General features: G+C 50.6%; 1 protein-coding gene across 1 annotated transcript; it reads right to left on the reverse strand.

The window, feature by feature from the left end:
- Nucleotides 1–12,004: 12,004 nt before the first annotated feature.
- Nucleotides 12,005–21,576, reverse strand: DYRK3 (dual specificity tyrosine phosphorylation regulated kinase 3). Its single transcript, XM_055319308.1, has 3 exons — nt 21,357–21,576; nt 19,158–19,269; nt 12,005–13,997 (listed from the first exon to the last, which is right to left on the reverse strand). The coding sequence occupies exons 1-3, from the start codon at nt 21,431–21,433 to the stop codon at nt 12,423–12,425; spliced, it is 1,764 nt and encodes a 587-aa protein (XP_055175283.1). The 5' UTR covers nt 21,434–21,576; the 3' UTR covers nt 12,005–12,422.
- Between the last annotated feature and the right edge of the window lie 4,866 nt (nt 21,577–26,442).

The raw sequence follows: 26,442 nt of genomic DNA on the forward strand, positions 1-26,442 counted from the left end.
GCAGCAGTCAGGAGAAAGACCGGGAAGCTAGAGGGACTCGAGCCTGGACTCGCAGTCCTTCCTTCCTCCCTCCTTCCTTCCTTCCTTCCTCCCTCCCTTCCTTCCTTCCTTCCTTTCTTTCTTTCCTCCTTTCTCTCTCCTTCCTTCCTTTCTTTCCCTCTTCCTTTCTTTCTCTCTCTTTCTTTCTCTTTTTTCCTTCCTTCTTTCCTTCCTTCCTTCCTTTCTTCTTTCCTTTCTTCTTTCTTTCCTTCTTCTTCTTTCCTTCCTTCCTTCCTTCTTCCTTCTTCCTTCCTTCCTTCCTCCTTCCTTCCTTCCTTCCTCCTTCCTCCTTCTTTTTTTTCCTCCCCTCCCCTCCCCTCCCCTCTCCTCTCCTCTCCTCTTTCTTTCTCCAGAGTTTTGGGAGAGAAATTGCTAGAGCCTGAAGGCGCCAGGGGACGGTGCGGCCTCTGGGTAGCTTTATACCATGCTCACCACTAGAGGGGGCGGTTGCTCCACCTGGGGTGGTCTCTGCCTGGAGAAGGCGCCTTCAAAGACAGAGACCCCCTAAGGCCCTCAGGGGCATTTGGGCCCTCCCCTAGGCCAGCTTGGCCTGCATTCACTAAGCAAACATCACTCCGTTTTAGATAAGGGAGGCGTGCAGGGTCATCTTGTCCCCAGCACCTGCCTGTTTCCCCCACCCTGAAAGAACTCCAGAGATAGACTCTGGCACCTGGCTCAGGGGCTGTTGGCTGCTGGGTCCCCAGCATCCCTGATACAGGAGCCACCTGAGGGCAGATAGCCCCCCTCAGGGGTGACCGTGCTTTGGCCCCTACCAAGGGAGCAGGGGCTCCTCTCTCCTGCCCAGCAGACCTAGGCACCTGCTGCCGTCCTCGGGGCCACTTCCCAGGCAGGGCCTGAGAGCAACACTTAGACCCCTGGCCTACAAGCCCACATCCCAGGGCCCCCTAGCCCGCCTCTGAGCTCCTCATTCTAGAAGCACCCTTTGTGGGGGTGAATTTGGGCTCATGAGAAACCCCATTTAGCATCTACTCCCAATCCTCCTTGCCCCCAATGCATCTGTCTTTGCTTCATTCCATCTGCTGTCCTCAGAGAAAAGGCTAATTAAATTGAAAAGAGCTGGCCTATTTTTGGTGTTTTTCAGCTAAGACCTGAAGGAATAGCCACAAAGTTTGGAAAGAACCCCAGGGAGCCTGAAAAGCCCTGAGTTGGCTGGTTATTCTAAGACTGGCAGGTCCTAAGTCCCAGAGGCCGTCTGCTCCAGTTAGGGTTCCATGCCAGTCTCTGGGTCATCAAAGGCAAAGATGGGGTAAAACCAGGAGGGATGGGAAACATCCTCCTGGGGGTTCTTGTTCCACGCATCCTGGAGGAGACCAGCTCGTCTATTTCGCCTTGTTTTTTGTTTGTTTAGTTGGGTTTTTTGCTGCCAAGTCAGAAGGGCGACTGCAAAGCAATTTTAAGGAATAAAATTCTGGAGAGAGACGACAGGAGTTGGGATGAAGGGGTGAGATGTGGAGAGGAGGCAGGGGCGGAACAGAGGTCCAGATCCCTGGGCTCAGTTTCCTTTACTTGCATTTGCACAGATGTTGTGTCCTCCCAGAAAACTACTTTCTCCCCAAGAAGAGAACTCACCATGTTTTTCCCCTACACGAACACTCCTTTCGGTTTCTTATTTATCTGCTAAACTAATAAACTCCACAACTGGACCCCTAACGTTCCTTTAAATCAGCCCGGACCTTTCTCACCAGATTCAGTTCCTGCCACCCTGTGTTGTAGCCACACTGGGTTTTTCCCGACGCTTTCCCACCTCTTGCTGTTGCCACACGTTTCGAGTCCTCCACCAGGAATTCCCTTCTCTGCCTAGCAAAGTCGACTCCCGGGTGGACTGCAGTGTTTTACCTCTTTGAAGCCTGTTTTTGCTTTTTCCTTTTTTTAAAACACTCCTCGGAATCAGTCACAGTCTCTGCTGTGAGGCTCTAGAACTTAGAAAATACCTTCATCATTCCTCCGACCAAATTCTAGTGATTTCTTTTCTTCTCTTTTCTTTTCTTTTCTTTTTTTTTTTCTTTCACACGTCTCTGTTCTATGTAAAATATTTGCTCCTTGAGAGCAAGGAGTGTGTTTTACCCATCCAGGTGGGAGATCCCTGCATGGAGCCCAGCGAATTTTTACTGGTGATCTGCTTGCTGGGTTAGGACACCACCGGTGGAGGTGGAGGGAACCTGCCCTTGCGACAATGCAGCGGGAAAGAGGGTTCAGAAAGTTCAGGCAGGCACGGAAAACCTTCCTTCCCACGAGAGGCTAGAAGTAGTGTGTGGAGTGAGACAGCCCCAGCCGGGGCGGGTGTTTTTGCCCCCAGGCTCTTACATCAAACCTCTGCCCTGGAAGATCTGAAACTTGACGCTGGGCGGACACAGTTGCCAAGGGCCATTCTGCTACCTTGAAAGCAAGTGCTCCCGGCCCTGTGCTCACCTGACCTCTGAGTCCCATCTCAGGTTCCCAGGTCCTCCAGGAAGGCTTCCCGGAGCACTCCTGCTCCCAGCTTCCCAGCTAGAACACCAGTCCTTGAGGTTTTATCCTCAGTGGGCAGCATAATGCTGGTGCACGTTTTGTGCCTCCAGATTGTTTCTTTCTTTTTTTTTAAAAATTTTTTTTTATTTATTTATGATAGTCACACACAGAGAGAGAGAGAGAGAGAGGCAGAGACACAGGCAGAGGAAGAAGCAGGCTCCATGCACCGGGAGCCCGACGTGGGATTCGATCCCGGGTCTCCAGGATCGCGCCCTGGGCCAAAGGCAGGCGCTAAACTGCTGCGCCACCCAGGGATCCCTCCAGATTGTTTCTTGATGCTGATGGAGTGGCCCTCTGAGGATCATTGAGACTGCACTGCGCATGCCCTGTCCCTCTGGCTCCACTCCCCAGCCTTCTCCACTGGGCCCCGGGCCCTGGGTCTGGCCTTTGAGGAGCACACCAACCAGTCTCTTCTACTCTGGCTCTGAGCTAGGCTTGGCCAGCAGGACAGTGGGAGTCGGCGGAGAGGACAGCGGGCTCATCCCCTCGCCTCCTCCCGCCTGGCCTGCCTTCCTCTCCCCAAGGCCCTCTGCGGAGCGGCTGCCTCCTGCCGATCCCTTCCCTTAGCCAATGTGGCCATCCCTTGGGTGCTTCCGTCCCTTCCTAGTTTCCTGGAACCCTGCCCCAGTTTTGGAAATAGCCTCTTCATTGGACTCTCCCAATTCCCCTGCTGGAGTGGGGCTTAGACCCGGTGTCCTGTCTACCCCGCGGCCTAGCCCGCTCCTCTGCAGTCCTCCAGGTGGCTGCTCCGCACTGGTGCTTGGGCCCTACCTTGGCTCAGAATCAAATATATTGATCACCTCCCCGGAACTTACATGCTTCTGCCTACGTTCCCCCCCCCCCAAGCGTCTTCAGTTTTCCAGCCAGAGAAAGTGAACGTTTGTCCCCCGACCTTCGGAGTAACCTTCATGGGGTTTGGAATCCACAGTAGCCCTTGAGATCACAGATAATCCTGCTCTTTCCCTCTAGGTTCAGGGTTTTTCTGAACCAGTTAGATTTGTGAACGTGGAGTGGTTTTTATGTTTGTTTGTTTCTTTGGCGGGGGGGTGGGGTGTCCTGGTGTCTCCCTTGAACAGTCAAGCATGAGTCAATGGTCTTCAGCGCTGTTGAATGTGCCAGGCCTCCGCGGCACCCCCCCCCCCCCCAGGTCACTCCTCTAGTTCAGGCTCCTTGGGGACCCGCTGCTGTCTGGGTCTCCCCATTCCTCAGCACCGTGGCAGCCTTCAGGGAGCAAGTTTTCTGGCTCCCTGTGACCCCCAGCCCGCCATCAGACCCCCACTGCAGCGCACAGGTGCACCATGATACACGGGGGCACTTTTCTCACCGGCAGGACCTGAGTGAACGGGTCTCCTGGCTCAGGGGTCCCCAGCTTCGCGGCTGGGAGCTTAGATCGGAACGAGGAGGGCTTTAGCTGGACGAATCGTTTCACCTAGTTCCCCGACTTCAGGAAAAATTCTCCTCCTGGGAGCCTCTCTCTGCGTGCTGCCCTAGATTGCCAGGGGGCCCTGAGAGCCAGATCCAAAACCAGCCGCTGAAAGGGAAACTGAGTCCTAGACCGGAGAAGCAGCCGCTGCCCTGTGTCCCCGAGTCGCGGGGTGGGGGGGGCAGTCAGGTGTACCCCTGAAGGTCATCGAATGCAGGCGGTCTGAACCGAGAGAGGCCTGGAGCCGGGGCGGGAATGCACGCAGGTGGACACAGCTGGGCGACCGCAAAGACGCGAGGGGGTGGGTGTGCGCGTGTGCACTTGTGCGTGCGCACCTAGGCCTCCTGGAAACAACAGCTTTGGCCAGATTAAGCCTTGTGGGTGTCTTCTGCTCCGCTCCACCCCTCTGCCCCCGGGGGGGGGTGTGGCGGGGTGGGGGGGAGGTCCCGGGGCCGCTTCCCTCGGGCCTGAGCCGCCCCTCCCCGCCCCTCCCCGCCCCGCGCGGGATTGAGACGCTCGAGCTGCAGGTGCCCCGGGCTCTCCCTGCAAGCGGCTCGGGCTCCTGCGACCCGCGGGGGTCCAGGCGGGGGATGCGGGTCCCCCCCCCCGACCTCCCCCCGCAGCAGAGCTGGCGGGCGGGGCTTCCCCCTGCACCCAAGCCTCTGCGGGCGCCGCGCGGCCCCCCCGCCAGCCCTGCAGGTGGAAGTACCCACACCCCCTGGCCCCTGGGGAGCTGAGTGGGCGGAGGGAGGGTCGCGAAGGCCGCGTGAGCAGCGCACGGGGCGCGGGTGCAGTGTGGCTCCGGACCGCGGCTCCGGACAGGTGTGTTTGGAGTCTCCGGGGTGGGGGGGCTTCGCCCCCCTTTCCCTGTTCCGGAGAGAGAGCCGGGCACCCTCATTCGGGCTCCCTGAGGCGGGCGGCGGGCAGGGGTGATGGGAGGGTGATGGCGAGGGGCCCCCAGGTCTTGTTAACCTCCACTCCCCCGCTGCCTGCTGCAATGTTTCTCTTGCTCCTCCGGCACGAGCGCGTGTCAACGCCGCACCCCCGGGAATCCCAGCTCGCTGGCGGGGGGGGGGGGAGGGAGGAGGGGAGAGAGGGGGAGGGGGGAGGGAGGGGGCCCGGGCCGCGCACCTGGCCTAGGGGAGGGGGGCGCTCCCAGCGCTCCCAGGGCCGCGGGTGCGCCCTCCCGGGTTTCTTTCTTTTCTTTCTTTCTAAAGATTTTATTCATTCATGAGAGACAGAGAGAGAGAGGCAGAGACACAGGCGGAGGGAGAAGCAGGCTCCATGCAGGGAGCCCGACGTGGGACTCGATCCCGGGTCTCCAGGGTCACACCCTGGGCTGAAGGCGGCTCTAACCGCTGAGCCACCCGGGCCGCCCCCCCCCCCGGGTCGGGGGAACCCCACCTCGCCCCTCCCGCGGCCCCAGCTCCGCCCCGGCTTCCCCGGCAGGTGCTGCACCTTCCTGGGCGCAGATGGGGGAGGGGGCGGAGAAGGCGCGGACGGATCACTCTCCCTTTGAAATGCAGCTGCCCCGAGGCCAGGTTGGGCTGGGAGGGGTAGGCGGGTGGCGAGTGCGACACCGCAGGTGGGAAACAGTTGTCCCCGCAGGAAGACCGGAGCTGCTGACCCCGGTCAAGGCGGCAGGAGGGAGGGGAAGCACCTGTGCCGCCGGCCCCCAAGTCGGAAGCCCCACCCCACCCCCACCCCCACCCCCACCCCGGTGCCCCTGGGCCCGGGCGGTGCCTCCAGCATTCGGAAACAGGGAGCGGATCCGAGGAGGAGAAAGGGGCTCTTGGATGAAGAAGGTTGCCCGGGACGCGGCTGGAACCAGGACAATGTGGGACAGATGCTCAATAACCTGCAGAGCGTGATCTCTGTCAGGGAGGAAGCGTCTGGATCCCTCCGGGTGGTCCCCTCGGTCTCAGGCCCTGACCGGGTTTGCGGATGGGACAGAAATAAACGAGGTCGGTATAGCAACCGCAGAAAACAGCAGAGCTAGCCGGCAAGTTGCGGAGGAGGTAGGGAGCTAGGGAGCTAGGGAGGCTGCTAGGGCCCCCTGGTGCCTGTGGGATAGTTAATTTGGGATAGAACTGATTTTGAGGAGAGGGAGTACCCCAGGGGTGACCCCAATCTCATCGTCAAGGTCGGAAATGGAGCGAGAGCCATGTGGGACAGTGGCCCTTTCGCGCCCCCACCCACCTGCCCCAGCTTTCTCTTCCATCAGCCTCACACCCTCCGCAGAGATTCAACATCCTCCTGTGAATCCATCTCGCCTTCCTGCCCCATTCGCTCAGAGATCTGCACAAGTTTAAGACCAGAACAGAGCGTGGGTAACTTGGCCGTTTTCTCTAAACCCATCGCCTGGCTTTTGTTAAGTAAAACCTGTGAGCGTGTGGTCCGCAATGCTGTCTGTGCATGCTCCCAACCCTGACAAAGGCCACTAGAGTGCGCCCTCCCGCCCCCCCTTTCCCACCCAGCAGTTGCTCAATAAATAAGTCACTGTTGAAAGAATAAACGTACTAACAAAGGTCTGTATGGACGTGCTTCAGAAGGGCAGAGGTGTTTGGGCCAGGGCTCCACCCTGGGAATGATTAAGGACTCTCTGCAGTGGTTCGGATTGGGTATCCCGGGTCGGCTCCTGAACCGGGAGCCTGGCAGCAGCTAGATGCAAAGGCAGGGCTGGGCAGCCTTTGCAAAACAAGGCCGAACTGTGGCCAGGCTCACGCTATAGAAAGATCAGGATCAGACCGCAGCATTGTCAGTCAATCCGCAGTCACTTAGGGTTGCTGCCTCTGGACTGAAATGCCTTCCTGCATAATGAAGAGCAACGGACAACCCCGGGCATCCTCAGTGCCAGTTCTTTGCCTTCTCTAAGCTCTACGTTCTGAGAGTTTTGGCCTGATGATGGTGCAAAAAGCCCGAGGCTGGCTTGGGCTCGGGCATACGGGGTGGTGGGGAAGTCGGACTCGCCTGCGCAAGGCTGACTACTGCCTGGCTTTCCTGGGAGCACGTAGGCCAGGCTCCCAGGAGGCGAAAACCTGTTCAAGAATCCAGGAGATGATTCAAGGGTGGCAGAAGGCGGTCCTTGAGTTGCGTCCCCTGAGCTCCTGTGGCCAGGGCAGTAATGGTGCAGGGCCAGATCAGAAGCAGGCAGGGGCCAAGTGGCCCAAGGGCCGCTAAGAAGTCCGTTTCCCTTTCCTTCCTTTTGCTTCGTTCCTCAGACTGTATTTAAGTTAACGAGTGGCACAAGGCCTGGGCCTAAGACAAACCCTGAGACTTCCCAAATAACCTGCACTCCTTGAGGCTGCTTCCGAGGATTCATCCTCAAGTTAAGCTTGGGGCCCTGAAGGCTAAATGTAAGAAATCGTGACAGGAGAGCTGACACTCAGGGCCTCGGGGAAACGGCCATCCCTACACGGTTTCCCCCTACCCTTTTCCACAAAGTGGGGGTGTACGCCCCCAAGCTCTGGGCAACTACAAGAACAGGCCCAGTCTCTGTTAAGTCTGCCTCTCGTCCTACCCCTGTCCCTTTATTTCCTTTGTCGAGCATTTCTTTCTCTGTCATTGTTGGCACCAATACTGCCTGGTACCCACTCACCACACTGGGAACGCGGGGCCAGCTGCGGACGTTCTCACCCTTGGTTCTGAAACAATCGTGAGATGCTGAAAAATTGTCAAAGCATTTCATCTTTATTTTTTAAAAAACACCCCCCCCACCCCAAAACAAAACAAAAAACCCACTGACTCATCCATGCCAAACTATACTTTCCAGAGGAAGCGTGTCAGCAGATTCAGATGAACAATGATCGAGTCCCATGATACCAAAATGATTCAAACCTGATGCTTTAGGGGCTGACACCCTGAGCTCAAACAGTCATGGGTCACCATCTGCCCTGATTTGGGGCCCTTCGTTCTTTTTAGCTGTTTCTGTGCGGTGGCAGAGGAGGTGAGACTCTTTCTAGCCAACAGGCAGCCAGGCAGGCTTCTCCCGTTATAGAAAAATTATGACAGGCTAGGCACGACTTAGCGGTTGGTGAGCTATATTAAGAATCGTATTCTCTCCTTCAAAGTCTAGACGATGTATTTGTAGCTCTGGCTTATCTCAGGGGTTATGGATCTCGGGGACCAGAGCTTTCAGTCCTTACATGGATGGGTTCACTGTGACTCTTAAAACCTTGCCTCACTGAAATTAGTGGGCATAATTTAACAGACACTTGGAAAGGATTGCCCGAATCCCATTATGGTTGAAGGCCAGATATGGAAGTTAAATTCTTTTAAATTCCTGGGCTTTAGGAAGTACACGTTGAAGATGAAAGTGGGACATGTTGAACTGAGGATGTTAAAAATACTACTTAAAACTGGAAGGCTGATGCTGGCAGAGAACAACTCTTGCCCGATGTGCCGGTCCCTTGTCTTGTCTCGTCTCTCTCCTTATTTGGAAGACTCCAGGTTGTTCCTAGCACGGATGCTGCGGTTGCTCTACCTACAGGAAGTTACAGTGCTCTACAGACCAGTTATCTCCAACACGACTGAAGACCTGGAGGAACACATGCGCGGTCCACCTGGTTCAAAGGTTAGGGACTTATCCTTAGTTCTCAAGAGCAGAAAAGAGTGTACGGAGGCAGCTCAGAAGGATCACGGTCGCTTTTCCACCTTCCATGCTGAGGACATCAAACAACAGATGCCTGAGAAATAATTAAAAGTTTTCCACGGCTCACTAAAGCTGTAGGAGTATTCTGTGAGGAAAGCGCAGAAGCATTTTATCAGCTGCTCCCTAAAATTTAGCATTTAACTTTAGTTTTTTTTTTTTTTTTTAATTTTTATTTATTTATGATAGTCACAGAGAGAGAGAGAGGCAGAGACACAGGCAGAGGGAGAAGCAGGCTCCATGCACCGGGAGCCCGACGTGGGATTCGATCCCGGGTCTCCAGGATCGCGCCCTGGGCCAAAGGCAGGCGCCAAACCGCTGCGCCACCCAGGGATCCCAGCATTTAACTTTAATTATGCCTACTTAGGAATTAGGGAAAACAGAAAGTGTTTCAAGGCGACCAGCTGCTACAGATCCAAACTGTCTCACAGTTGAACTTCTTATTTAGTCCTTTGTTCTGTTGTTTTTTGATCATGCAATAAACCCCACTCTCAACAGATTAGGGGTCAAAACATTTAGAGTATGATGACACTAGCCAGTTAACCCGTCTGTCTCAAACCCTCTTAAAACACCTAGGGCTCAGGGAGCCTGGGCAGCTTAGTGGGTTAAATGGCAGACTCTTGATTTCAGCTCAGGTCAGGATCTCAGGGTTGTGAGATCGAGCCCCGCATCCGGCTCCAATTTGGGTGTGCAGCCTGTTTAAGATTCCCTCTGTCCCTCTGCCCCCTCCCTCTCTAAAAACAACAAAAAACAAACCCACATCCAAAACCAACCCCCTCCCCCCAAAAAAAACACCCCACCTAGGACTAAAGCATGCTACTATAGCCCTAACCCAATGTCTTCGGGCAAGAGCCAGGCTAGACCCTCTCCTCTTTCAGAGTCCCCGCAGGCTGGAAGCAGAATCTTTAAGTCATAGTTAAGCTTATGGCTGCATTTTTCATGATCATCAAGGTGTCAAGTACCAGACCAAAAGGAGGTGTCCTCACATAACCCTTCTCCGAGTCCCCTTTTTCAAAAAGGAGAAATTAGAGACTGGAGGTAGTGTGGGCCAGTTTAAAAGAAGACAGGAGTTGAGCACGTTCCTGGTACACCGAGGGAAACGAACCTCCATCAGCTGCACATGAATAGCATTACAATCGGTTAATTTAGGCCGTGAAGACACGGGCCTGCCCATTTGAAGCTTACATTCCAGTAGAGGAGAAACCACGATAGCATGTGATGAACAGACGAATCACTGTGACGACAGAAGGTAGGAGAGGGCCGGATACAAGGCGCAGGTAGGTATGAGCTGGATCAGCCAATTTCCCACATTGAAAGAAAAAAAAAATGACTTCAGGAACGGAAACAAAAATTCCTACCCAACTCTCTTCACGGTGTCAATAGCAATTTGGAAACTCAGTTGATTCAGTCAATTTAAAAATCAGTAGTCAACCAACTTGACCTGTTAAATTGAAATAACCCGAAGAACAAGAACGGCTAAAGAACAATTCGGTAAGTGTCAGTTAGCCTCAATCTCTGCACTACCTCTTGCAATTTAGTCACTCCCTGCTATGGGGCAGGGATCCAAGTGAAAATTCCACAGTGGCTGATAAAAGCGGGCACTGGGTAACAGCCTCTAAAAATGACAACTTGCCCCTAAACTTGAAACCAACTCCTAAACCTCCCCAGCTCCGTCTGGCACAGCCATCACGTTTTAAAGCAGCCCACCCTCCCCAACTTGACACGGCGACAGAAGACAGGCGTGCCAGCTTGGGTGACTCTGCTCTGTGTCACTCCCTAGGTTGCCAAACTTAGGCAGAAACACATCCATCCACCTTCCCAGAGCTTTCTAGAATTTGTCTCTGGTGTCACGGGTTGTCTATGGCCCGTCACTGGGCCTGGTTTCAGAAGCCTAGGTCCACCCAAGGCGCAGAAACAGACCCCCTGCCATGCTCATGCACAGGTTCCCTCCTCTCCCGCCTCAGCACACGCTGACCTAGGAGACCACTCACTAAAAACACAAACATCGAATCCCGGGCACGGCAGATGTGTTTGGGGCAGCAGTCTTCTTTAACAGTTTGCCTTCCACACTGATAGCAACGGGCAAGACAACCTCAACACGTGCTCTGGCAAGATAACCAGGGGCTTCTTATGCAACGTCACCATCAGGCAGAGAGCTCAGCAGGAGGTGTGTTCTCTCGCCTTCTGGAAACCAGGAGTGAAGGGAGTGATTCAAGTTTTAAATAGTGCGGTTGCACAGCCACCAGAAGCACCAGGACATCCCCGGTTTCAAGAGGCCGAGGCCTCCATGTGAACTCCTGCTGGGGGGGGGGCTCAGGCCATGCTCCGTGGACACCGGTTCATGCTCCGTATTCAGAGCCTGGGCTGTGGCAATCGGGGTCCGGGGTAAGGCCGGAGGGAGTTCCTTCAACCGTGCGCCCCTGGCCTTTCTCTTCTTTTGGTTGTTTCCCGGGAATCTTAAGGTCTTCCCACCTTGTGGAGCTCGCAGACTCAACAGGAAAAAAGGAACTGGGTCCCCCTGAGATGGTGCTGCAGGAAGCAACGGTCTCCCTTAGAGGGCACAGGGAGGCCTGCGTGCAGGTGCCCCTGTGGGGGTGGGGGGTGGGGGCAGAAGCAGAGGGCAAGACAGCAGTAGGGGCGGCTTGGTTCCTGTATCTTCCCCACGCTTCCAAGGAGGAAGTTCAGCTGGCAGTTAGCTTTACCGCCAGCCCTCACTGTTTGAATCTTGACAGAGAAAAAGGAAGGAGGCTCGAGGGATGGAAAAGGAAGTGGACGACTACTGGTGTCTGGATTTTCTTAGAATTGAAGTTCACTCGGAATCTCAGGAATAGTCTTGGGCTTAAAGGGACAGTGGGGAAGACTGTGGCACTTGGAGGAGCCGGGGCCTGGGGGGCGAGGAGGGCCTGTGGTTAGGTTTATCCGATAGTGAGGCTTTCATAAGGAAGAAGTCCATGGAAAGGCAGCAAGGAGGCTGGTCCCCAGGGTTCCGATTCGGGATTCAGAGCTGCAGTTTGCACGCTGCTTTGTGTTCCCTGCAGAGAGGGGTGGGGCGGGGTGGTAAAGTGACACACAGGGCTTAGTTTTAAAACCAGCGCTTGGTAAAGTGGCAGGACATCTGTAAAATGCTTTCCCCGGGAAACAAATCCGAAGCAAAATAATCATAAAAGTCATAACATAAAGTTAACACAGCACACATTACAGGATTGAGAGAAAGAGAATGAGTCACCGAGAAGCAGTGACACCACTTCTTTAAGTGACTAAGAGCTTCCAGAACCTTCCCCTGCCCCATATTCTGCTGAGCCCTTTCCCCTTGGAATGAGCTCACGGAATGGCCTGCTGGGGCGAGAAGGCTACTGGCTCCAGCTCTCATCCCGAACGAAGCAGGGCTGTGTCCCAAACTACCCCTCTGGAACAGACGCTGAGGGAGACGAGAAGTGACGAGTGCTCAGGATAGACTTCTCGGGTACCCTGTATCTTGAGAGAAAGGGATGTAAAGCAGTGGGAGCATAAGGTGATGTACATCTGACGACAATAACGAAGATGCACTGACCTATAAAACGTCATTTAATGTACATTCCAGGATGGCCAACACAGGCTGGTTAGGTAATTAGCCCTTGGAGAGTTCTGTTACAGTCATATAAAAATGTTTTGCCTTGTTAAAAAAAAAGAAATCTAGCGTAACAAAAACATATCCACCAATGGGCTTGCATTTTCTCCCCATGTTCAGGTTTGCAGGATAATTAAAAATACATACATATACATCTCTGAGCACAGCACTGTCCGTTAGCTAATGAGTTTTGGCAGTACACTGCACAGAGGTATACCACCGTTGGTTTCTGACATTAAATTAGCTTTGAGCTTATTGGCTATTCCGACAACTGGAGGCAGCTTGGAACCCAGTCCCTGGAAAGCATTCGCAGGATTTACCACCCGTTTGCCTGACACCTTTTCAATGGTGAGAGGTCTGGGCACAGACTTACTAATCCAAGGGTGTCTTAATGCTTGAGCTGGGGTCAAACGGGCAGAGGGGTCCCAGTGAAGACACCTTTTCAGAAACTCTATAAACAAGTAGTCATCACATCCCTTCAGTGCTGTCACCCAGTCTTTGCTACCTGGAGGGCCCCGCTTTTTACCCCTACGTGAGCGACCCCCCACAAGCACAACCCTCCCATCTGCCTGAGTAGTCACAGAACAGTAGCGAGGTAGGCCCTTAGAGTTAATGAAGTACTTGGCACGTTTGGATTGTTCCAGAAGTTTTGGTGGTGGCATCCCTAGCAGCTCCATAATACAGGCCAACTGGTCCCCTTCATCCTCTCCCGGGAAGAGAGGCTGTCCTGTTAAAAGTTCTGCAAGGATGCAGCCAAAACTCCATATGTCTATAGGTGTGCTGTAGCGGCTTCCTAGGATGATCTCCGGAGCTCTGTAGAACCGAGACTGGATATAGGTGTAAAGCTTCTGGTATTCGAAGCAGCTGGACCCAAAGTCAATGACCTTGGTCGCGCTGCGCCCATGGTGTTTCAGGAGAATGTTTTCTGGCTTCAGGTCACAGTGAATGATCTTATTTTTGTGGAGAGCATCCAAGGATTGCAAGATGGATTGAGCAAACTTGCGAACTAACTGGACGCTAAAACCCTGAAACTTGTTTTTTTTAATTAGCTCGTAAAGGTCTATGCTCAGCAACTCGAAGGCCATGCAAACATGGTTCCGGAATGTGAAACTTTCCAGCATGTGGATGACGTTCATGCTACCGGTTTTGTCCTGCTTTTTAAGATGCTCCAAGATCCGGATCTCCTCAGCGGCTTGACGATGGAAGCGCTTTTCATTGCGCACCATCTTTAGGGCCACATACTGTCGAAGTTTGTGATCGTAGACCCGGGCCACCTGCCCAAAACTCCCCTTGCCAATAATCTTTAGCACCTCATATCGATAAGCTAGATGGTCGCGAGGTACGTGAATATAGGCTCCATCTGCATCATCATACCCCCCGTTATTGGGACCACCGATCACTCCATGTCTTTTTTTGGCATTTGGGCCCACAAAGTAGATTTCTGGATAATTGATGATTTCCAGCTTCTCATATGCAGTGAGGTGGTGTTTATATTGCTTCAGGGCTTGCTCTGGAGTCAGTGGCACCACTTTGGATGATTTGGCTGAATTGCTGGGTTTTACTGCATTCAAGCTATCTGAACTTTTACCCTGAGAGACGGTAGGAGAGCATTTTTCAGAGTCGTTGATGCCATCTGACTGAAGAGTATCGGATCTTCTGTTGCTAAATTCTTGAAACAGCTGTTCCACTTTCACCTCACCTCCATTCAGGAAGCGCTGAGTGTGATCTCTTGTTAACTGCTCAGCAGTGATCTATGGAAAAGAAAAATGAATGTGATGGTAAAGCCACTAAAAACAGTGGAAGGATAAAAGAATCCTTCCCCTGCCTGAACGACAACAAAACCGTCCAGTCATGTTAGGTTACAATGACCCAAAAGTGAGATAAGGAAAGCAGGAGTCTCTAGAGATTTGTGTTATATTCATCTTCAGGCCTCCCCAACACCGCCCGCCTCCAAGTATCATGCCCACTTCAACCCCCGATTTATGGCCTGCTTTGTTCAGGAGAGGATGGTCTTCTTCCCAAACCCTAAATGTGCTAGGTTCCTTCTAATAGGTATGTCTTTCTGCTGAGAATCTTTTTACCTGATCCCCTCTAATCCTACAGTATTTCAAGGCCCAATTCCACTCCCCCACTTCCATCTAGAACTACTCCAAGCCCGTGTTGATTAACCTCTGCAGCTTTTCACACCTGTACCATGTAATCTGGCACTCGATTACATACATACTGCCTCTTATTTACAGTTTCAAGTATCTTCCCAATTTTTAAGGGCATATATCAGAATGAAAATATACGTATTAAAGTGTTCTGTTAAAAAAGAGAGAGAGAGAGAAGAAGTGTTCCATAAATGATAAAGCATCATTAAGGGACAGAAGCAGGATCTGAACCCAGGTCTCCTGTCAGTCCAGCACCCTTCTCATGAACACAACTTGGCACCAGGTTCTCCTAGTACGTGTACTACTCTTTACCAGGGCTGAATGATGGCTATGGCCTGGAATCAAGCAAGAGCTCATTATCTAGTCCCAGGTCCCCTCCCCGCTGCCCCCAAATGACTGAATGCTTCTGGCTCAGCTCACTGAATCCTAAGAGTTCTAAGCCAGAGGGAACTCCGAAGGTCCACTGGGACAATTCTTTACGTATCTGATGAGTAAGAGTGAGGATCCAAGGACCCAGGGGATGGGGCGGGAGAGGTTCTTGTAAAACTCTCCCGAGGAAATAGGGAGTCTCTCTCCTGTGTCTCTCACCCACACCTATCACCCACTCTTCCTCAGCAAGAGCCTGCGTGATAAAGGCATACTACTCTTTTTACTTGAGTTTGCTTAACATTCTCCTTCAAGAAACACTAACTCACTGAAGAAAGTTCTACTCATTCTTCTGAGATGAAATACAATTCTTTGAAATTAGGTGGAGAAAAAAGCAAAAAAGAGAATTACAAAAAATTATACATATACACTAAGAAAAAATCAGGAAGATTCAAGATTCAAGAAAATCAAAAACCAAGAAGATTCTTTTCTTATTACCTGTGGAAAGCTAATGATCCAAAGTGGCTGAATCTTTAAAAGGTAGAATTTTGATATAACCTAAGAAAACAGCACAGGCCTATTGCCTAAAGAACAATATAAAAAAAGGATAAAATATAAATAGCAGCAAAAAAATGACGAAAAATTTTAGTGTTGGCAAATTTTACACACAACTGTAGTTATAAAAGCAGGACATTTGTTCCTGCCGGCTGCTCCTTTCATGTCATTTAACCACTTCTAACATTTATGGAGTCCTGAAGTTACAAAAACAGGGTACTACGCGGTTGCACACACAAGTGACGCGGCCAATACGACTGCAGCCACACTTTGCAAGAAGTGTTTAAGAGCTGACATATGGTCGGAGAAAAAAATCTCTCCGATGCCAAAACAGAGAGCTACCACTGGTCAAGAAAATAAAACAGGCCTGCAGACAACAAATACCTTGCTAAGTAAGATGTAAATATAATGCAACATTTTTCTTCACAGAAATTAAGTCACATGACTATTCCTGTACTTAGGACTGAAAAAAAACAGAAGAGGGTCCCATTCATCTATCCATCCAGCCACGTGAGGGTCACAGGGACCCCGACTGTTCACTATTAAGAGTGCTAAAGATAAAACCCCAGGTGTTCTCAAGAAATACAATCCAGGAGAAGATAGGTTAGGCTGAACGAGGGAATTTTAATTCTTTAATTAAATTTAATTCACAATTCATTGTTTGGTTTTAGATAGATTTACATAATAAAAGCGAAACTCTGCAGGCATCTCAGTTTCCCTTCACGTTTTTACTACCTAATGTCAATGCATCTACATATTTACAGGGTGTTGGAGTCAAGTGCTGAAGGAAAGATATGTCAAATGGTTTGGGTTGGAGTCCTGCCTATCCTGCTTAAAAGCTGTAAGGTCCCTGGACAGGTCCCTTGACCTTCCGCCCAGCTTATTAGCCTTAGTTTCTTTATTTATAAAATGTGGATAATAATACCTCCTTGTAGGAGGCTGTGTGAACCAAATTATAATTAATAATATATGTGAAAGACCTTTACAAGTTATAAAACATTTTATAAACACTGGCTAATAATTAGGCAAAATTTTCAACATGCGCCCTCTTTCCCTTCAGTTTCTCTCTTCTCTCCGTAGGCCCTCCTCCCCTATCTCCAGTCTCCCTCCACCAGACATCTGGCACTAGATATGTCTCCTGCAGTATGCCGGCCCCCACACTAGGCCTTCCTTTAGGACGCATGGAAATACCTCACCCACTTTCCCTCCAACAGAAAACCTGCTTGCGACTTGCTATACAATTGAAGGTGTCACCTCTTCAAGATATTGGAACTTTAATGCAAAGAAATGACTCTGGGAACCTCCAATCATCAGTGACAAGCTGGTAGGAAAAGGATTTGTGGTCCAGGATCCATCCCTGTTTTTTTTTTTTTTTTTTTTTTTTTTTTTAACCTACTCTGCCTACATGTAAGGCTGTGCTGGCTCTGGACGTCTTCATTTCTGTTTGTGATAAAGAGAGGGTCTCAGGCACAGAACATTCATAAGGACAGATATAAAACAGACATTTAATTTTCACATCAACAATAAAATTAAGGATGTCATTTGGATTTCCTGACTGATGGTTTCTCCTTAAAGTGAGCCTAAATCTCCCTCCCTAAATATTGAGTCTCATTTTGCCCTCTGGAACTACACAGGAGTGGCCAAATGTCATGTAAACGTCCTTCAGATACCTAAGTGCAGCTGTCCTGCCCCCACCATTCTTCTCTGGGCTCATCATCGCATTCCATCCTCTACCTCACATGGCTTGTGTCAGGTTGCTTACTATCCTATTCACACTGTTGACTGTGTTGACACAGGCTGCACTTCACGTCTCTCTTGAAGTGTGGCCCCCCAGAACAGAACACCATGCTTCAGGTACAGTCCACTATGGATTATCAAGCTTTGAATCCCCAATGAATCTGAAGAATTCCAGGAAGGAATTTTTCCACACAGGGAGGGGTTCTCCTCTTAGGTTTCTTTCCTTTCCTGTAAATAACTCAAATACTGGCCTGAATCAATTATGTATCAAGACGGTTGTGCTATAAATAAAATCTTCCTTCCATTGTTCTAGGGGAATCTACAATTTGCATGCATGTTAAAGTATAATAGTTATAAAATACCATATGTTTGTAGTCTGTAGTTAGAATCACAATAACTGAGCAATACAATTGACCAACTATATCAATTATTTTCTTCATTATGTAATTATACCACAGGGACAGATAATGTCATATTAATCATGTTTTATTTAAGAATACATCACATACACTGTTAATTTGGAAAGCTCTTGACATTTCAAATAGAATCTTCAACCATGTTAATCAAGTCTTGAAGATCTTGTTGAGAAATTCTGAGAAGCAATATCCTTCTCATCCAGAATATGAACCACTACATACTCTTTCCCTAGCTCTTGACCCTAAATCTGCAACACTAAGCTTAGCCCAATAAAAGCCTATAAGCAGACGATTTATAGTATACAATGAGAACCTAAGAACATCTTGAATAAACAATGAAGCTTAAAGGTTTTGTGAGTGAAAAGAGTAATAGGGTCCGGGGATGGAATTGTGTCATAATGAACTATAAATGTCAACAAGAGCTCAGAGCCTTTTTTTTCAGCAAAGTTTGCAAAGACACCATTAGGCTAGAATGGAAAATCCCAGGTTTCCCCAAAACTGTTATTCTGTGGGTTATACACACATAATAAGAAATTCATTGTGATCCTGAAATATACAATGTAATTGAACTACTGGGAGATGATTAGCATGGGCTAACTCTAAATTAAAGTGAACTTTTAAGTCACATGTTAATGTGCCAGCCCAATTGCAAAAAGTTTCCCACAGAGACATGCTAATTGGCAGCCAGTAACCAAGAAAACTGATAGAAAACCAGAGGAGTATGTGGTTCTGGAGCTCTTAGAGGTTTTTCACATATTAAAGAAATAGGCTTGCTGAGAATGGAAAGGAAACTTACTGTACTCCAGAGAACACATTAAAAATAGGGTGACCAGCCTTCCAAATATATTTAGCCAATACTTTGTAATATTATTAGCCTCGGAACTAGTGAAAAGATTGAGTTTAATAGCAAAAGCAGACAAAAAGTTGGAGAGGGCTATGAAAAATACAAGTAACTTTTTTTGGAATATAGAAACAATTTGAGGTCTTGAATGCAGAAATGTGAAGGAGAAATTACAAATTAGCATATTCAATTATTCAATTTGTTCATTAGGTGGTATCTGCAGCAAATGTTAAAGTCACAGGACAGCTTCTCCCTGTCATGGAACTCGTCCAAAGCCTGTTCTCCCCACTACTCTTGTGTATGCTGAGGGAATATAAATTAATCTTTTTTATTACCTTAAGTAAAACAGTGTCAAAAGCTCAATGTCTGCAAGCTCCAGAATGACTAAATGCATCAAAAGCCAAAACTGTACCGCTCGAGTTTTATTTTATGATCTATAAAGTGATTCTCTGTAGCATACTAATAAGCTAGGACTGCATTTCTATCGAGCAGGGAGAAAAAATTTGCACATCTATGAATTCAGGGGTATCTTCCGTTCCTGGTTTTGTTAAAATGAGCCTTCATAACATGCTGTCTATGTCATTCTAAAACAAAATAAATATTCCCTAGGTAAAATGCCACATATTTACCCCCGTGATTGAAAGGAGTAAGGCTCCAGACCAAAATCGTTCTGTAAAGCTAAACTTGGACTATGGCAACTGTTATTTCAAAGTCAAGAGAAACCAAAAGGAAACAAAAGAGTCTGGGTTGCCAGCGAGATGTTGTAACTGTACCTTGGGCATTAAGTAGCACTTCCTTCTTTCCAAGGCAACTAGAGAGCAAAGAACTACTTCATTTACTTACATTTAGTCTTCTGGGCAGAGGCGGCTCAGAAGGATTGCAGAGTACATTTGAACAGGGTGGGCATTTGGTTTCATCTATCATCATGAAGGTATCATAGACACCATCCCCCAATCTAGTTGAAAGGGTTACAGATAAAATCCATCAGTAACTTAAGCATATGAGCTTGTATATTCAAAACATGCAGTCTTTATTGCTTCACATCTGCCACAAATTAACACAAATAAAGGTCTACTCTGCATTTTGGCATCAAATACAAACAACGCGGGTATTTGGCAAAAGAATAGAGGAAACCTAACTTTTCTTTTTCTAAAAAGGAAAGCATTTCTAGGTTTTTATTTTGAAATAGAACGAGTCTTACTCTGTGAATGTTGCTAAAAAACAGGGACTATCGGGGTGCCTGGCTGGCTCAGTTGGCAGAGCATGCGACCCTTGATCTTGCGGTTGTGGGTTCGAGCCCTATGCTGGGTGTAGGGATTATTAAAAAATAAAATATTTTTTTAAATTAAAAAATAAAATAAAAATAGGGACTATCAAAATGATCTCATTTAAATTACTACCTGAAAATAAAGGCTAGTTTGAATCTGAAGCCTGAAACCTAATCAAAACAGGGGAAAAAAAGAGACAGAAAAAGGGGGAGGTAACTGCATTTTACAAGTCAGAGTCTTGGATTCTAATCTCAGCTCTACCACTAGCTGTACTACCTCCTTCTCTGAGCTTGTTTTCCACATGTTAAAATGAGAATAGTGCCAGGCTACATGCAGGAAAGGTCTTCGGGCTGTCTTCTTTTTATTATTTACTTACCTACTTAACACCTACCTAACTTGTAGAAACGTACAGCTGAATAAATACTACACCAAATACTAAAGGGATTCTCTACATTACAAAATGTACTGAATTTCACTTCTTTACCCACTTCGTTTTCTGGGGGGTGGGGAAAGCTAAATGCTGAAGGACCAGGGACCACCTCTCGGTTCTTTAGCGCTGTGCCTCCACCACAAACGAGGGACAGGATTTCTTTAATCCACCAGAGGGTCCTATCCCAGATATTGTACTTCATCTACCACTAAGAACATGAATTTCCCAGTCATATACATAAGCCTTTCATTGTATCATCTTTCCATAAAACATACAAATACAACGGTGGTGGTGACCGGATTGCCGGGGCGGGGAGAATTTTTAAAAATCTTTTAAAAACATGCTGAACTATCTACTTCAGCTTTTAAGATTTCAATACTTCATGTTGCCTTTAGAAACCGTTTTTGTTAAAAACTGGTTCTAGGGCCTTCTTCATCGACGTCTTCTAGAAACTCAAAAGAATAATTTCAAAAAGCCCACTAAAAAATAAATAAATAAATAAATAAATAAATAAATAAATAAATAAATAAATAAATAGCAAGCCCACTAAGATACTTTTGGACTAGAGATAAGATGAGATAAAAAAAGAAATAAGATCTTTTTGGACTATTCTTATTACAAACTAGCTCACATCCTGATAGAAATTATTTGCATCTTTCACGAAAACTGCTTCTCTAAAAAAAAAATAAAGAAAGAAAGAAAAAGAAAAAGAAAACTGCTTCTCTGACAACCAAAAATTCTGCATGTGACCGACTCTTGGCCAACAGCACGATTGTAATAAATGAAATGGGACAGGCGGCCACATTCATAGAGGAAAAAGCCACTGAAGACCTGCAAGTAATCCTATAAATAGGCAGAGGAAATTACCCAAAGGAAGTCTGCATGCAAATGAAGCGAGGAGGGGAGGGGAGGGGAGGGGAGGGGAGGCGGTGGTGGGGGTGGTGGTCCCCGGTCTCCTTTTAGGTGTAAAATACAATGCAAGGTGGAGCATCTCTCTCTGTGGGATCCCCAGAGAGCCCGACCCGGCAGAACCTTGCACCTGCACATCCCAAGGCGGACCGCACCCCTCGCGGGGACACCCCAAGAGTTCAGCCCTCGGGGAGCGGCTCCGAGAGCAACAGGGCTCCCGCGAAGGTCCCGCTGCCCGCCCGCCCGGCTCCCTGTGGCTCCGGACCGCGCCCCGCTCCGCCCCGGCTGCTCCCGACCGCGGTGGGCCCGGGGGGAGGGGGGGCGGCGGCCGCCGGGTCCCCCGGGAGGGGTCGGAGCCCAGCCCCCGGCCGTCCCCGAGGGGCCCCCGCAGCCTCCGCCCGGGCCTCGCCCGTTACCCCGCGGCGGCGCCGTTACCTCCGCTGCTGGGGCGGGAGCCCGGCTCCGGGCGGCCCCGCATCCTTCCGCCCGGGCCCGCGAGCCGTGCCTCCCATCCGCGAGCTCGGGAGCCCCGGGGGGAGGGGCGGCGGTTGGAGGCCCGGCGTGCACGGCCCACCTGCGCGGGCGGCGGCCTCCGGGGGTCCGGCGTGCAGACACTGCGGCCCCGCGCGACTCCGCTCGCGACTCGCCCGGCGGGGAGCGCGGACCGCGGCGGCGGCGGCGGCGGCGGCGGCGGCGGGAGGGGCGGGGCGGGGGAGGGGCAGCGCGCGGTCGCCTAGCAACGGCGGCACGCCCCGGGGACCGCCTCGACGCAGCTGCGCGGTGACGCACGGGGGCGGGGCCGAGGCCGGGCGGGCGCGCGGGCTCCGGGAGCTCCGGGGCGGGGGCGGGGTCCCCGAGCACGTGCGGAAGCAGCGCCTGGTCCCCGGTTTCTGCTCCGCGGTGCTCGCGCCCCTCCCGGCCCGCCGCCCTTCGGCGCGTTGGCGCCTGCACTTCGGAAACCTCCCTGGACTATGCATTTAATAATCAAAAAAAAAAGTGCAATTCCCTCGAGGCTCTCCCACGGGAGGGGGGGCTCCCCACTCCCACCCCCACCCCCACCCCCACCCCCCGCCGGAGGGTAATGGAAGCAATAAGAACGCGGGACGCGGTAATGGTAGACTCACGTAGGGCCACTGTGTCCCGGCGCCTAGGAGCAGGGAGCTATTTATTTAATCAGCGGCCGGTCTGTGACATGCCCCTTTGCAGACAGAAGCGGGATGCAGCATTTAAGCTGATCATGGGGCAGCCCGGGGGGCTCAGCGCTTTAGCGTGACCCTGGAGACCCGGGTTCGAGTCCCGCGTCGGGCTCCTGCAGGGCGCCTGCGTCTCCCTCTGTCCGTGTCTCTGCCTGTCTCTCTCTCCCTCTCTGTGCGTGTCTGTCATGAATAAATAAAACCTTACAAAATAAAAAAAGCTGACGTCGGTCTGGCTCCCCCGTGGGTGGGGGGCGGGCGCAAAGAGCCATTTCACGGATGAGTAAACTGAGGCCCGCGGAGCCGCGCTGCAGCGAGCGCAGCCCCCAGCCTTCCTTCGGCAGCACCAGCACCCCCACCCCCACCCCCGGAAAGCTCTTCCTGTGTGTGCTTTATTTTATCTTAGTTTCCACCCCCCTCCCAGGGAATATTTGGGGGATTTGTTTCTTCCTTTTTCTGAAAAGCGAAGAAACCTCAGTAACCCGAATGTTAGGCGGATTTCGATCGTTGGAACGAACGTGAGAAGGGAGGAGGTTAAAACCGAAGAACCGAAGAACCGAGTGTGGTTTCCTTGAGCGAGCGCCGCGTCTCTAACTGGATTTCCGACACCTGCACAGTCGGGGCCCCCAGGCCTCGGGGAGAGGGACGAGCGCTCTCTGGGTGCCGAGCAGGGGCGCCGCCTGGTGGGGCGCGGGGACTCCTGGCCCCAAACCCGCACAGCACAGTCCGTACATCCGAGAATTTCCATCCGAGGCTCCTGTCTGGGTGACTAAAAGTCATATTTATTCCCTGTTCTCAAGCCTCCAAGCCAAAATGTCCTCAAGGATCCAAAGGCTTTTCACTTGATAAATTAAGAATGCATCACTTGGGGGGAGCTGTATTCTCTTTGACCAATGTTGCTTTAAATTCTCGAGGGTAGAAATAAAACTTCTTCCAATGCTTAAAGTTATTCTAATTTTATGCATAAGCTCTTGTGGGGTTTTTGACCCTCCCTGCTGCACCCCCAGCAATCCTGCTGTCCTGCGGGTTTGTGTTAGGGCCCCTCTGCAAGCTTTTGTTTGAAGAGAGGGTTCCATGGCAACAAGAAAGTTTAGAGGAGATTGCTCCTGAGGTCCCTTCCAGCTCTATGTTTGCAAAACCCTACCCTAAAACAGGGAAATAATCCCTGTTCTCAGTACTCAGGTGGACACCCTAGACCACTTCCCTGCCCTGAACATTGGAATGGGACTTGCTCCCACAAGTTTTCTTGCCTCATCCTGAATCACTGCTCTGAGAGGACCCCGTCTCGGGTTTCAGGTTTCAGACATACCTCGGGGAGCCAACCTGAAGCATTCCTGCTTCCCTTCCTGCTCCCGAGGTGGGAAACAGAAGCTTCTTTGATCTTTAGCTGTTCCCTTGGCCAAGGAAGGAAGGATTTCTTGGAGGTGCTGGGGCTTCATGGATCTCTGACCTTAGTGCTCTAAATACTTAATATTTCTTCAAAGAGTCCCTGCTTCATAACAGTCTGGCTGGGTTCAGTATCGGGCTGGGTTAAAGTCCAGTGAAGGATCTAGCAGGAGCTTCCACACCCTCTCTGAGAGGTGTCTTGTGGCCTTTTGAGCGGTTGGAGCGGCTCCCACATGATTCATGTCCTTTTTTCCCCTCCAGGGCCCCACTCAAACGTAGTTCAAAATAGCCATTATCTTTCTCCACATAGCTAAAGCCAGATTTAGCCAACGTGGATTAGCCAAATATAAGATGCCCGCCTGACCTTTGAAGCCAGTTCTGATATATCCGCAACATCAGGAAACTATAACAAATAAACAAATGGTGCTATTCCAGGGACTTCAGAAATCGATGAGACATTCAGACTGTGATGCTGTCGGTGCAAATGAAGAGTAAGAAAATATCCCCGTGGATTCACCTCCAGTTTTGTGATGAGACAGCTGTTCCCTGGGTGGCGCAGAGGTTTAGCGCCTGCCTTTGGCCCAGGGCGCGATCCTGGGGACCCGGGATCGAATCCCACATCAGGCTCCCGGTGCATGGAGCCTGCTTCTCCCTCTGCCTATGTCTCTGCCTCTCTCTCTCTCTCTCTCTCTCTCTCTCTCTCTCTATCATAAATAAATAAAAATTTAAAAAATCGTTTCATTGCTGTGGATTATTCTTTAGAGCATCCTATGCTGATACATAACATGCCTTATGAATGACAAAATTGGAATGCATTTAAAAAAAACCATTTGGAGACAAATTGTGAAACTCTCCTTCCCCCCCCCCCAACTGTATGGACCTCAAATTTACCTGAGCTCCAGAAAAATATATCTGCTATTTTTTTTTCAGAAACCCAGAAATCTAGCTCCTTGAAACATTAAAACTATATCTTATTTATCTGGAACCTCACCCTCACCCCCCAGTCTGCCTGACAGGACACTGGAAAGGCAGTCCAGATTTTTCCAACTCTGCATTCAGAGGAAATAAGCACACTTGCGGAGGTTAGGGCTTGGAATTGGGCAGACACCTCATACCCTTCACTACCCACTCCCATTACACAGCCACTCCTGACACCTGCCCTCGAACAGGTCTCTGGCTACCCTGACCTTCGAGGTCCGTGCATGCACAGTACACCGCATAAGCCGCCCTTGGGCAGCAGGGGCCTACAGGCCTATGGAGCAATGATCCATCCTCAATCATTGGCATTGCCTCAAGAGTAAGAGAAAGTGACCTCTAAGCCCACCATGGACCCGCTGCCTATTAGGGTCCCCAGTTCCCTCTGCAATCAAGCCTTCTAAGTGTGTGTTCTTGGAGGATACTTTGGCCAAGCTGTCTAGCCCTGCCTTAGCAAAGCAGTCCATATTCCTACAGCTCTGCTGTGAGCAGGAATTTGCACACTGTGTAGGTTAAGGCTTGGAATTAGAGAATGCTAGATGTCCCTATTAGCCCACTCTTATGACCTAGCCTTGCCTGACATTGCCCCTTCCCTATACCTCACTACCCTGACCTGTGCCACCAGGGCATATATGGTCCACACGCATCAGTAGGCCTTTAGCTCTGGAAGCCTATGGCGCTCAGGTGAGATGAAAATGACCTGAATAGCCTCTAGGATGGGGGGAGGCCACCACTTGAAAATTGTTCTGAGGTGGTAGCTCAAGCTGGCGAGTCGGTCACCTCGTAGACTCGCTCTCTGCTGCAGTCCTGGGCATCGTCAGTAGTCACGGATCTCAGGTGGCCCATTTGGACGAGCTGCCTGATACGGTGCCTGCTGACAGTGTAGACTAAGCATGTGCAGGTGTACAGGGATCTGGAACAGGGCAAGTGTCCTGAGGGGCCTGATCATGAGAGTGGACTCTTGTGATTACAAGGTATCTGCCAAATTCCAAGCCCTAACTATTCCCCCTGAAAACAGAGCTGGACTGTCTTGCGTAGGATGGATACAGTAAGCTGGCTGGAATATCCTCCAATAACATACTCAGGAGCCCTGATTGCAGCAGAAGCCCAGAAAACCAGCGGAAAGTAAGTCCAGGTGAAGACTATTGCCCATCCCAGTGGCCACCTCAGAGCAATATTCAGTGTTGGGCGATCTCCACATTTGCGCCTACGAAGGTGGTTGTGGATTGGTGCTTGTTGCGGCCTGGAGAGCTTCACCTACCCAAAGGCAGCTGATGGAACACGTATGGTGCATGCACAGGACGTGCAGGTCGGGGGGCCAGGGACCTAGCATAGGGCAAGTGCTGGAAAAGGCCGGACGATAGGAGCAAGCTCTAGGAGGTACAACACATCAGCCTAATTCAAGGTCTACCTGCCATTAGGGCGTATTCATCCCAAGGCAGAGCTGGAGGGTTTTTTCAACTCCTTTGACAGGGTGGGGCCAGGTGGCAGGCAGGACGGGGTGTCCTCTGTTCCCCGCTTGCTCCCAGAGACTATGCTTCTGGTGGCAATGCCAGTAGCTGGAGCCTGGCAAGAATTCTATAGGCTTGAGGGCCAGGCCTGCTCAAATCTGGCTTAGGGGTGTGCACTGTGCATGTGCAGGTGCACAGCTCAGGCGGGAGGAGCACCTGACCAGGGTTACTGCCTGGAGAGGACTGGTTCCTGGAATAGGCTCTTGGGATTACAAGGTACCTGCCTAATTCTGAGCCCTACCCTCCACAGTTGTGCATACTCCCACTGAAGGCGGAGCTGCTTTGCCGGGCCTGGATCCTATAGGCTGGTCAGGGTATCATCCAAGAAGCCTGGATGGGAGCCTTGATGGCTGTAGAAGCTCAGACCCCAGCAAATAGTAAGTCCACTTGGGGACTGGTGGTTGTTCTTTTTAGGGGCTGCCTCAGACCAGTTTTCAGGAGGGAGGAGCCCCGCCA

Source organism: Nyctereutes procyonoides, unplaced genomic scaffold (genome assembly GCF_905146905.1).
Source record: "Nyctereutes procyonoides isolate TBG_1078 unplaced genomic scaffold, NYPRO_anot_genome, whole genome shotgun sequence".
In the NCBI taxonomy this organism is placed as follows: domain Eukaryota; kingdom Metazoa; phylum Chordata; class Mammalia; order Carnivora; family Canidae; genus Nyctereutes; species Nyctereutes procyonoides.

Excerpts from the sequence above, each read along its gene's own strand:
- DYRK3 (XM_055319308.1), bottom strand. The coding sequence starts at position 21,433 with ATGGGAGGCACGGCTCGCGGGCCCGGGCGGAAGGATGCGGGGCCGCCC. Across the intron at positions 19,270-21,356 it reads CTCCCGCCCCAGCAGCGGAG|ATTGGGGGATGGTGTCTATG; the intron begins GTAACGGCGCCG and ends CCTTTCAACTAG. Across the intron at positions 13,998-19,157 it reads CTCTGCCCAGAAGACTAAAT|ATCACTGCTGAGCAGTTAAC; the intron begins GTAAGTAAATGA and ends TCTTTTCCATAG.